Here is a 13,076-nt window from a genome sequence, read left to right as displayed (position 1 = left end):
GGATTACAGAATTCCATGTTCCTGTGGTCTTTCCTACATGGGTCACACTTCTAAAAGTTTTGAAATAAGAAAAAAATAACATCTCACAAACATTACTCATAAGTTACTTAAATATAAAGAGCCAACAGGCTTATTTCGGTGATATATAAACATTATTTAAATTAAGGGGATATTAGATCCCACATTGTTTTAAAACCGAATAATAAACTCAAAGATTGGAATCAGAGAGTTTCATTCCGAATATAGTATAAAAAACTATAAAAGTATCGGCGAATACTAGTGTTAGCTAATGCAAGTAGTCCTAGAGCGTAGTACAAAGTATCCCTCACAAAAAATGGAAGTTGTTCATACTCAAAAAATTATGAAAATTAAAATGAATAACTGTAACTTCTATTCCAGCAACTCACTTTAAATAGATATCCTAGGAAATTGGTGCAAAAAGGATTACTCTCCAAAAAAATTACTATTCTCTGCAATAGGTAGATATTAATAGTGTTATATATTAACAAGTTGGAGCCAACAGGAATGGATGAGAAATTAGTGGCATAGGGGAGATGGCTGACAGACAAACACCAGAGAGAGTAGTAAATGGGAGTGGAATCTATGAGAATGAGAGCGACTAGTGGTACCTTAGGGTTCTGTACTAGGACCAATACTCTTTAATTTGTATATCTATCTTATTCGGTTTTAAAACAATGTGGGATCTAATATCCCCTTAATTTAAATAATTACTCATAAGGTTTAGCTTATCCCTCTTCCCATACACATCATGACATCAACTGGAATAAGAGCTCTATACCTCATCTAGAAGACAATTTCCTCTCTTGTCAGATAAAGGAATCAACCCTAGTCATTATTTTCTCACAGCCCTCAATAAGAACCAAGGACTGATTTTAAGCGACATTTGAAAATCCTTTATCAGATCTCTTTACATGTCAAATTTCAACTTTTCAGCTTATCATTTCCAAACAATGCTGGAAAACAGATGACTCATGCTACCTTCCACTGTCTCCAAGTGTTTATACTATCTATAGCAAGCTTCACTTGTTACCCTATATTTTACATTTGCCATACATTTATATTTGCTTTACCCTAAAGAAGTCACACATTATTATAGGTTCACCACATTATTGTGATGAATCTAGTTGGTTTATTTTATATCTCTGTATATTAACAATCACATAAAAACTTAGTTTTTTTTATTCATTAAAAGCATGTTAGCAAAGGTGTTCTTAATAAAGTAGTCATTCAGTATATAAATTTTTATTTTACTTCTTATAGGCAGATATTAATAGTGTTATATATTAACAAGTTGTAGCCAACAGGAATGGATGAGAAATCAGTGGCATAGGGGGAGATGACTGACAGACAAACACCAGAGAGAGTAGTAAATGGGAGTGGAATCTATGAGAATGAGAGCGACTAGTGGTACCTCAGGGTTCTGTATTAGGACCAATACTCTTTAATTTGTATATAAGTCATACAGGGAAAGATTTAAGGGGGGAGGATATTTAGTTGTTTGCTGATGATTCAAAAGTGAAGATGGCAATAGTTGATACAGGTGATGTAGATATCCTGTAGGATGATTTAAATAAATTGGCATTGTGAGCAAAGTATAATAACTGTCAATTTAATGTTGGATATGCACTTTGGGATGAAAAGACTCTGAATATTGCATCACACTGACTGTACTGGACTGCAGGAAATTGATGAGGCTAGGGATTTGGAAGTAATGGTGGATAGGGAGTTGAAGTTCAGCAGGCATATTGCAAATATTGGCAAAATAACTGAAAGGATTTCTTGAATGTTGAAAAAACACACAAACAAGTAAAAATAGGGAGGTTATTATCATTCTTTATAAGGTAATGATTCAGCCGCATTTTGACTAATGTGTGCAGTTTAGTGACCTGAGTTTCTTGTGTAGTTGTGGAGATCCTACAGATCTGTTACCAGCTCTGTAGAATGCTCCGTGTGAGAATAGATTGAAGGTGTATGTATGGGTTGCCAAGTTTAGTTGATAGGCAGACAAGAGGGGGGACTTGACAGAAACATTTTACTACAATGGTTCTATGACACTGACACAAAAGAAATTTTTCAATACATGACAAACAGAGAGAAAGAGAGAGAGATTCAGGGATGACCCCTGAAAAATGTGTAAGAGTATGATTAGTAAGGATATGTGGACTAGGTTATTTGCTTGGAGAGTAGTGAATGAGTAGAATGATTTACCACAAATAGCTGTGAGTCCCCTGACAGTGAATGAGTTTAAGGAGAGGTGTGATAGGTAATGTGTGTACAGAGTTTAGTGTAAGTCTCCCACAATGAATCTTCTGACTTTATAAAGAATGGAGATATCTGCATAATAACAACATGTTAGTAAGAGGTTGTTATAGGATCAATGTTGAAGAGGTTTTACAGAAAAACAGTGGGAGATCAGGGGAGAACAAGAGGTCATCCCTGGAAACTATATAAGGAGGGTGTGAGTAAGGGAGTGAAAAGCAGGTTTTTTGCAAGAAGAGTTGTGAATAATTGGAATGCCTTGCCTGAGAGTGTGGTATCTGCAGAGAATTTGAGTGTGTTTCAGGTACAGTATGATGAGCTGTGTGTAGGACAAAAGGAACTCCTAGATGAGTGTTTGACTCCACGGGGTCTTAGGGTAATAATAATAATAATATTTTTACCTTCACAAAGCATTTACATCAATGAAAAAAAAAAAAAAAACAACAAAGAGAGAGAGAAAGCAAGAAGCCAAGAGAGTTGTGGCACAGGCGAATGCCATGGCATATCAAGATCTGTATGATCAATTAGAAACAAAGGAAGGACAGAGAAAAATTTACCAACTAGTGAAATGTAGAAAAAAAGCAGCAAAGGACATCTTACATGTGAGGCAGATCAAAGACACTGAAGGAAGAGTATTATGGAGGGATGTGGACATAAGAAACAGATGGAAAATATACTTTGAGGGACTTTTGAATGAGGAAAATGCAAGGACTCACAGAGAAGATGGGCAGCCTTCTGAGGGGATGGTGCAGAACATCAGTAGAGTGGAAGTAATTGAGGCCATGAAGAGGATGAGGAATGGAAAATCGGTGGGCCCGACAGAATTCCAGTGGAGGCATGGAAGGTACTGGGAGAAGAGGGAATTGACCTGCTGTGGGACCTGTTCATGAAAGTTTGCCTATAGGAAAATATACCTGAGGAATGGAGGGAGAGTACTTTGATCCCCATCTACAAGGATAAAGGGGATGCACAAGACTGTAAAAATTACAGAGGAATAAAGTTGATGTCCCACACAATGAAAATCCTAGAAAGGGTTCTTGATGGTAGATTGAGGAAGGAGGTGGAGATTGCAAAGGAACAATTTGGCTTCATGCCTGGTAGATCAACAACAGATGCTATCTTTGGGTTACAGCAGATGATAGAAAAGTATTGAGAGAAACAACGGGAGCTACATCTGGCATTTATTGATCTGGAGAAAGCATACAATAGAGTGCCAAGGCAAGAAGTCTGGAGGTGTCTGAGGGAGAAGACGGTTCTGGAGAAATATGTCAGGTTGGTGCAGGAAATGTACAGAAATGTGAAGACAAGTGTTCGGAACCTGTCTGGGACAGACAGAAAGTTTTCAAGTAACAGTTGGCTTGCATCAAGGGTCAGCATTAAGTCCGTTTCTGTTTAATATTGTGACGGAGGTGGTAACAGAGGAGGTGAGAGAAGATGCGCCTTGGACAATGTTGTATGCAGATGACATCTTGCTGTGTGCAGATTCAAGAGAAGAAGCGGAAACTAAACTGGAAAGATGGAGAAAAGTACTGGAAGAGAGAGGTATGAGACTGAGCAGAAGTAAGACAGAGTATATGTGTTGCACAGTGGGCAGTGGACAGGAGACAGATCTGGAGCTGGAAGGAAATGTCATCAGGAAGGTGAGAGACTTTAGATACTTAGGTTCAACAGTGGAAGAAGATGGAGGAGCTGAGAAGGAAGTGGGATACAGGATACAAGCGGGTTGGAGGAACTGGAGGGAGATGGCTGGAGTGTTATGCGATAAGAGGGTGCCGATCAATCTGAAAGGCAAAATCTATAGGACAGTAGTGAGGCCAGCTATGACATATGCTATAGAAACTGTGGCCCTGAGGAAAAATAACATCAGCAGAATGGAAGTAGCAGAGATGAGAATGCTTAGGTGGATGTGCGGTGAGACCAGAAAGGATCATCTGAGAAATGACTATGTCAGGGGAACAGTGAAAGTTACGAACTTAGGAGCGAAAATACAGGAGGCAAGGTTGAGATGGTTTGGTCATGTGATGAGGAGGGAGGACGAATATGTGGGAGGAAGGGTCATGCAGATGGATGTGCAAAGAAGGCGGAAGCATGGGCAGCCAAAGAAGAGATGGAGGGAGCTTGTAGAAGAGGACACTTGAGGATGAAGAACTTGGATGTAGTGACAGCCTAAGACAGGAAGGTGTGGAGGAGACTAATTATCAACAGTGACCCCACTTCTCTTCTTCTTCTTCTGTAGCTTCTCCCACAAGTGGGAGAAGCTGCAGAAGAAGAAGAAGAAGAAAAAAAACAACAACATTAACATGTAACTAGTAATAATGGCAATAAAGTGCAAGTGCATAAGATAGAAGTGTGGTAATTTATTTTTAATGTGTTATGACAAATATGCATCAGGGGGCTGTGTATAATAATTGTTCAGTTTTAATGTTACATACTGTCAAGGGAAAATAACATGTTTTTAGGCTTCCAACATTTATTAATGTCTTAATAATTAAGATGGTTAAAGGATCATACCAAAGCCGTGGATGAGAATTATCTTCAATAAACTGAGATGCTTCTGAAATTCCAACTTTCTCCAAAAGATCTCGAGAATCTCTAAGGGACTTTTAAGGAGAATATCCATTAAGAATTTTTTAACAATTCTCTTCTATTGTAATTAAATGAAAAATAATGAAATAATAAGAAAAGTAAAATAATATTAAATATATTCATTTAATTTAAATGAGATATGTAGAATATTTTGCTAGCATAGTGATACATAGCTGGTATGTAATATTTCTTGAACAATGAGTGAAATTTAAAACATCACATAACACATCAATGGTTTTAACAGTACAAAAATGAGAATTTTATTTACTCTGGATATGGAGATTTTTTTTAGTTTTTCAATAAAGTGCTGTGTATTTTTGATATATGCATCTATATTTCTAATGTGTGCTTTTAGAAGATGTGCAAGATGTTTGGATAATAAATAAGTTGGTTAGTTTATCTTATCTACAATTGGACAAAGAGGTATATCGGTCTTGTGTACTTTTGGCAATCCATATAAATGTGGAATTAACAGATGCATGGATTTCAGTTTCCTCTTAAGATCTGTGGGCCATGTGTTCATGTTACACAGAAGGTCGTTGGTTTCTATATGGTAGGATCAGAATCTAATTGACAGTAAATAGATGTGTCGAAGAGTAAAACTGAGATTTTTGATACATAATCATTCGTGTTTAAGATGATAGTAAAATCCTTTATCAGCCTTAAGTATTATAGTCTCTTTGTTCTTCTTTAAATTAGCCAGTGCTCTTTTTTCTTTTTTGGAGGGCGAGAAGATGATAGAAGAATTGTAGTCTTTATAACAAAAAGAATACTACTCTCCAACCCCTCTCCACAGCAAATCCAGGACACTCGTTACAGGACTTCAATTTCCATTCCTTTTGTTGCATACTTTCAAAAAATATTGCCAACCTCCTAAGGTCTCATGACATTCAGGTAGCCTTCAAACCGATTAGGACAGTGCAGAATATGTTACACTCACCTAAAGACTGGAATGCTTCCAATAAACACCCTGGGGTTTACAACATTCCTTGTTCTTGTGGCCTGAATTACATCAGACAAACTTCAAGAAGTCTAGAAATAAGACAAAAAGAGCACACTGGAGACGTCAACAACAACAGAGAGGGCAGATGTGGTTTAGCATTCCATTTTTCCAACATTGAATGGGATAAAAGTACTATGCCATACATAGAAGATGACTACAGCTCCCGCAACATAAAAGAAGCCACAATATAATCTGATCACAAGGCACCCTGAACAGAAACCAAGGGATGATCCTTTGTGATATCTGGAAATCACTCATAAGATCTCTCCACACATCAGTTTAATTTTGCAGCCAACTATAGGATGCACCTGCTTAACAATGACTGACCAAGTCCTAGCATCCACACTCCATGTATTTGTATTGTATGACAGTTCCTGTGAATTTGGTATTTTTTCATTTTTCAGTTATGTATTGACTGGTAATCTAAGCTCTTTTTTTTTAAGCTGATATATGTATATATATATATTCATCTAACCTAGAGGAAGCCGACCAGTTAACGTGGTGAAACTAGTCGGTAACTAGTTGTATCAAATTCCGACCAATAAAAACCCAATTTCAGTTATCTTATTTAAGTATTTAGTGGTCGAAAATAACATTGATCATGAACAGACTTGATGGGGAATTCAAACAAAATGTACATAAACTAGAACAGCTTAAATGCAAGAAAGCAAAACTTCTGAATTAACTTACGTTTCTGAAAAAATGTAGAAACAACAATATTCCGAAGTTTTTATTTTTCAAAGAATACTTCCATTCTAGAAGAGCCAAACAGATCTATTGGAAAATGTGTTTAGCATTATTACATGAGAGGATACAATACATAAGGTTTGCCCTAAGCTTGATTCATTATGCCTTGATTTACACTACATTATTTCTAGCAGCATAGATGCTCACCTATGGTCCCGTCTGGACAATATGATAAATGATACTTACAATAGAACATTCCTAAATAGCAAGAACAGACATATCAACAAATTTAATGCCCTATATGAGAAGAGTTTTAATTCAAGAACTACTCTTCCTGATAATACGGTTGTTTTCAACCTTTCAGATCACAATTTAACACCTGTAGAAGTTAGCATCCTAAAAAAAGGTTTCAATTTTGCAGTCACTCCAGAGTACATACCTAAAAAATACATTATGTGTAACATCAAGAAGGCCCTTCACTTTTTACCTGAACCTACAGCGAATGATATTAGGTTAAAGACTGTGATTCTTCTCTCATCTTCGTGTCCTCCAAAAAAGAACATTCTCCCTTAGAAAAAAGAGCACTGGCTAATTTAAAGAAGAACAAAGAGATCATAATACTTAAGGCTGATAAAGGAAATTCTACTGTCATCTTAAACACGAATAATTATGTATCAAAAATCTCAATTTTACTCTTCAACACATCTACTTACTGTCAATTAGATTCTGATCCTACCATATAAAAACCAACGACCTTCTGCGTAGCATGAACACATGGCCCACAGATCTTAAGAGGAAACTGAAATCCATGCATCAGTTAACTCCAAGTTTATATGGATTGCCGAAAGTACACAAGACCAACTCATATACCTCTTTGTCTGATTGTAGATGGCATAAACTCATCAACTTATTTATTATCCAAACATCTTGCACATCTAAAATCACACATTAGAAATACAGAATTTTATTTACTGTTAACTGTAAAAAATTTCTATATATTTATATGCTAGAATATTATGCTAGATATTATTATTGACGAGTATGTGTCATCAGTTGATTTTTTTTTTTTTTTGCAATTTTCTCTTTTCGTTACTGAAAATAGCAAGGTCCTTGTTTTTCATTAAATGATCAAGGTTTCAAATAATTTTCATCATCAAATTCCTGACATATACCTTCAATAGGCAGGATATTATGAAAAAGTTACATTATTACTAACTTCCTATCAACAATTTTAATCCAAGTCAGATCAAGGCACATCTTACTGTATCAATCAACCTATCTTTGTCTTCCTCTGGGTCTTTTACTTGCTATCTTGACAAAGAACACTTGTTTTCGTAACCCTTTCCTCTTCCATTCTGTTTAAGTGACCATAAAACATGAGATTAGCTCTGATAACACATTTTTAAATGCTAACAATGTCAAGTTATTTCCTGATATCATCATCAAATTCCTGATATATCCCCTCAAGGGGTGTGCAGGTTATGATAGTACTACTTGAAAAATTACACCATTACTAACTTCCTATCTACAATTTTCCTCCAAATCAGTCTGTTACCTGTCAAGACTTCAACATTATCAGATCTTATATTTCTATCTTCTAAGGCACTTTTTACTGTATCAATCCACCTATATCTTGGTCTTCCTCTGGGTCGTTTTGCTGCCAACCTGGCAGAGAACACTTGCTTTGCTAATCTTTCCTCTCCTATTCTGTTTAAGTGACAATACCACCTGAGATTAGCTCTGCTAATGCATTCCTCGATGCTGACAATGTCAACTTCTTTCCTAATATCCTCATTTTTAATATGATATTGCTATTGACGCCATCTGTTCATGCCCCTAATCTTTCTCAGATCTCTCATATCTGTGGTCTCTAGTCTTTGGTCAAGTGTTTTACTTCTGACCCAGCTCTCAGATCCATAAGTCAAAATTGGCTTGAATACTGTCTTGTATACAGCTAATTCAGTGTTTTGGCCTAATTTCTCTCTAATTCCATATAGATTTATTCAGTTAAGTTCCTACCATACCAGCTTTGTTGATTCTGTTGTCTATTTCCATATTTAATTTACCATCTTCACTAAAAATCATGCCTAAGTAGCTGAAATGTTTTACTTGTTCTATAGGTTCTCCATTCACAATGTAATTGATATTTTCAATGTTTCTGCCTATTTTCATTGTCTTTGTCTTTTTAATGCTGACCTTCATACTATATCTATTACAACAGTTATTTCACTTTAGTCAGGGAATCTTGCAGATTTGTAGCAGATTTATTTAGAAGTATAACATCATCTGCATAAAGCAAAGACCTGAGATTAACTTCTCCAATTTATATCAGGTTTAATACTACTTTCCTTCATAATGTGATCCATATAGATAATGAATAACAGAGGGGATAATGTACATCCTTGTCCCACACCAGATTTAACATTAAACTATGTTCTTTGGTTCCTGCATTTCCTTCAATTCTAACTGCTGTCTTACAACTCAAATAAAGACTAAATATTGCTTGATATAATGCACCACTGACACCATATAACTGTAGCATTTCGAATAGCTTCTCTCTTGGTACTTTGTCATATGCCTTTTCCAGAGATACAAAACTTAAATACAGATCTTTGTTATATTCCCATGATTTCTCAACTATCTGTCGTAAGGTGAAAATCTGATCTTTACAGCCTCTATTTGGCCTGAATCCAGCTTGTTCTTCACCAAGCTTCTCTTTCACAATCCTTCTCAACCGTTTCTCAAGTACACTTGCATATATCTTACCAGGAACGCTCAGTAATGAAATACCTCTGTACTTCTCACATTCAGTTTTATTTCCCTTTTTATATATGGGTTCTATGAGAGCTCTACTCCAATCATCTGGAATTCGTCCCTCTGTCCAGACCATCTGAACTATGCAGTGCAGCCACTGCAATAATTTTATACCTCCATACTTGAGCATTTCTGGACGAATATCATCTACTCCTGCTGCCTTTCCACATTTCAGGCTTTTGATAGCTTTTTTTCTACTTCAAGTATGGATATGTATGCCTGGCCAGTATTTTTTACCACTGTGCTGTCATCACTGCTTGTTTCATTTAGCAATTTTTTTAAGTAATTACTCCATACTTCAAGGATATCTTTTTCTCCAGTTTTCATGTCACCTTTATCATCTCTAATTCCTTTTACAACACTCTTTCCTCCATTTCTGAGCTCCTTTAACAACTTCCAGAATATCTTGCCACCTTCTTGATATTTATTTTCTATGTTCTTACCAAAGTCCTCTCACGACTTTTCTTTAGCTAGTTTTACACAGTGTTTAGCATTCTTGCATTTGAATCTGTATTCTCTAAGAGCACAAGCTGACTTATTTGCCAGGAACTTTTGATATGCTTTCTTCTTTTCCTTCACTGCCTCTTTAACTTCCTGTGTCCACCATGGAGTTCTAATTTTTCTATCCTTGCAGACAACTTCACACATGCCTCTCTAGCTGAATCAATCAAGGCTTTCTTCAAGGCTTGCCACTGAATCTCCAATGTTTGATTCCTGTTCTCACACTCTCTCATTTTTTCTTCAATAATCTTTGTGTAATTTAGTCTACAGTTCACATCTGAGAGCTGCTCAACTTTTATTCGCTTTAAAACTTTCTTATATGTTCTTCTTTTCAAAATGAAATTCAATTTTATCCTGCTCAAGACTAAATAGTGATCACTTCAAATTTCAAATCCTCTGTACACACACTGGTGTTCTGCACCAGGGAGAAAACATCACTATCAACAATAACATAGACAATGAGACTTTTCTTATTCTTCCCTGCCTCTTCTCTCCAGTGAATTTGTGCACATTTTTGTGTTGGAACATTTTCCATGTCCTGAGCATAAATTTAACAGGTATTTGGCATTATTATTAGCTTTGCTCTTTTCTCCAAATTTTCCCAAAATATTTTTATGTCTTACAATTATCTCCTACTCTACTGTTATTCCTACCCAACAAGGACCAACTTTTCCTTTTTAATCATATCAGTAGCTTTCTCTAAAACCTCAAAATATTCCTCCACTTCTACCTGAGAAGAATCTTCTGTGGGACCATAGACACAAATAAGCCTTATTATCCAGTTCCCTATTCTTATATTTGCCCACATCACTCTACTTGAAACTGCCTGCTATTCAAGAAGATTAGCCTCCTATTTAGTGTTGAATACTATGATTACCCCTTCATTTCCTTCATTGTCATTGCCTGAATATAACATTTTGTATTTATTGCTCAGAAAGATCTCACTAGTTTTTGCCTTTTTTGTTTCAATCATACCTATTAAGTTGATCTGGTACTTATCCAATTCCTAGCTAGCTTCATTTCTTTGCCATTCAGGCTTCTTCTGTTGATAGCACCGATTTTGAACCCTGGTGATGTTGAGTTGGGGTGGGTTTTAGGATTTGTTCCAGTAGCTGACTTTTCACTGTTTGCCCTGGTTCCATGACGAAAACAACAGGGGCCTTGTTTAACCAGGCGATGCCCCAGCTGGCAAGAAATTCTGTCATGTTGCCGATCATTTTTTTATTTTGGTTTAAGCTAATAAGAATACAATTTGGTTGGCTAAATCCCAAATTGCCAGCCCATCCTCTTTCATTGAGTATCCAGGTAGATACCTAACAGGGTGTACCATGAGAAGGTGAGGATTGGACACTAGGTCAGAAGCTCTGATCGGTTTCCCGCATTCCTTTATAATGTATGTGGAGGTCTCCTCTCAGTTACATAGCTTTCACCCCTTAAGCACCCCTAATATCATAATATCTTCATTGTTAATCATCACTGGACCTGTCTCTTGACAGGTTCAATGGTAAATCTCAGCAGATTCTCTTCTTCCAATTTCCTCATTGTTAATATTATGCTGCAAAACGTTTGCTTTGCTACTTGTGTCAATAATGAAATACTGCAAGTTGGCATAATAAGAATTATAAAAACAGAGTAAAACTTAAGTAAGAAACTTTATTAACATAGAATTTTTACCTAAGTATTATGGCATTGTCAGTACAAGATCACAGAATGGCAATTAAGCAATCACAGACAATTCTAAAAGTTACACCTGAGTAGCATTTCCTAACTTATTAAATATATATATATATATACAAAGACAAAATAAAGTTAGGAAAGATTGGCAGATTTAAAAAGTACTATCTCCCACAAAGGGGATAGATGTAGACAGACCATTGGATCTATTTAAGTTAGGAAAATGAAGTAATGTTTCACATATTCCTTTATGTTTTCTTCATGTTTTGCTAACTCCCAAGTCAAGATTACATGATCTCTTTTGCCAATTGTAGGTAATCTAGCCATTTTAGTTAAGGACAGGTCTTCTGACCCTATAGCAAGATCCAACACTTTCATACCCTGAGTCCTCTCTGTCACATTCTGCTTGAATTCAAGTAATTATTTCTCAGTAAGTGTATAAATTCCATTTTCATCCTGCCATGTGATCTTTCCTCCTTCCAAACTATATCTCCAAAGTTGAAGCCTCCTATAATAATTACTTGACTTGCACTCATTGTACTAATCTGTTGATGCATGTCTTCCATCACCCCTGTCATCCCTTGGCCTATAGAAGCAACCAATTTTATATTTTGTTCTATTGGCCTCAATCTCACACCAGATTGACTCAAAAGTACTGCCATCTTTCCAACTGATTTCTACTCATTGGCTGCAATTCATTTGCTATCATCAGCAGTACCCTATTCCCTATCCTGTCTACTCTATGCTCCCTGAAAATTCTAACTCCATCACATTCTATCCTTATAACTACATCATATGCTGTTAGCCAAGTCTCACTAATGCCTACATTTGGCAAGGTAGCATTAACCAATGCCAAAACTCCTCCCTCTTGTTCCTGATACTTCATCATCATCATCATAATGCTAATTACGGATATAGACCATATTGGTCTGTTCCGGTCTCATTAGCCATCTAGAATCCTCTTTTGAGGTCTTTTTGAAAGAACCAATTAGAAAGAGAAGGTCTATCCGGCCTTCTCTTTCCAATTGGTTTATATCAGGGGTCGCAAATTGGCAGCCCACAGGCCGGATATGGCCACTGAAGGCTTCATATCCGGCCGTGACCTTAATGATTTCTTTTCTAAAAATCAATGTTTCTAACATCCTGCAGGGAGCTTACAAAAGTAAAACTTATTACTACAATTCTTTGAATAAAATGTAATTGAACTTATATTTTCTAAACTTGTTATATTTTTAAAATTTTAAAATAAAAATTGTTATAAATTTAAATGGTGGTGTAACTGTTTACATAAGTCATAAAGGCCCGACAACAAAAGGGCCTTTGTTAGAGTCTTCCTTTTTTAGTTTATGTTTTGGTTCACAGAATAATATTGAATACGGCCCACGTCTGATATACATCTAATTGACTGGCCCTTTGCTGCATTTGAGTTTGATACCCTTGGTTTATAACTTATTATTTGTTTAGGATATTGTGTGTTGGCCATTTGGTTTACATGTTCTATCCAATTTCGTTTGTAAGTCTTGTTTGTATT

The 13,076-nt window shown here is 36.1% G+C and overlaps 1 protein-coding gene across 1 annotated transcript in view; it reads right to left on the bottom strand.

Moving 5' to 3' along the window:
• Oseg4 (intraflagellar transport protein Oseg4) overlaps window positions 1-13,076 on the bottom strand; it is a 377,419-nt gene that overhangs the window by 155,077 nt on the left and 209,266 nt on the right. Inside the window, exon 21 of the mRNA XM_090392828.1 lies at window positions 4,792-4,880. Within this exon, the coding sequence (XP_090248954.1) occupies window positions 4,792-4,880 (89 nt within the window). The remainder of the gene's footprint in view (window positions 1-4,791; window positions 4,881-13,076) is intronic.

The sequence above is a fragment of the Typopeltis vanoorti genome, chromosome 5 (assembly GCF_054136105.1).
Source record: "Typopeltis vanoorti isolate ZY-2024b chromosome 5, IOZ_Tvanoo_1.0, whole genome shotgun sequence".
Lineage (NCBI taxonomy): Eukaryota > Metazoa > Arthropoda > Arachnida > Uropygi > Thelyphonidae > Typopeltis > Typopeltis vanoorti.
The sequence above is the reverse complement of the archived record's forward strand: the minus strand, read 5'-3'. Positions and strand labels throughout refer to the sequence as shown.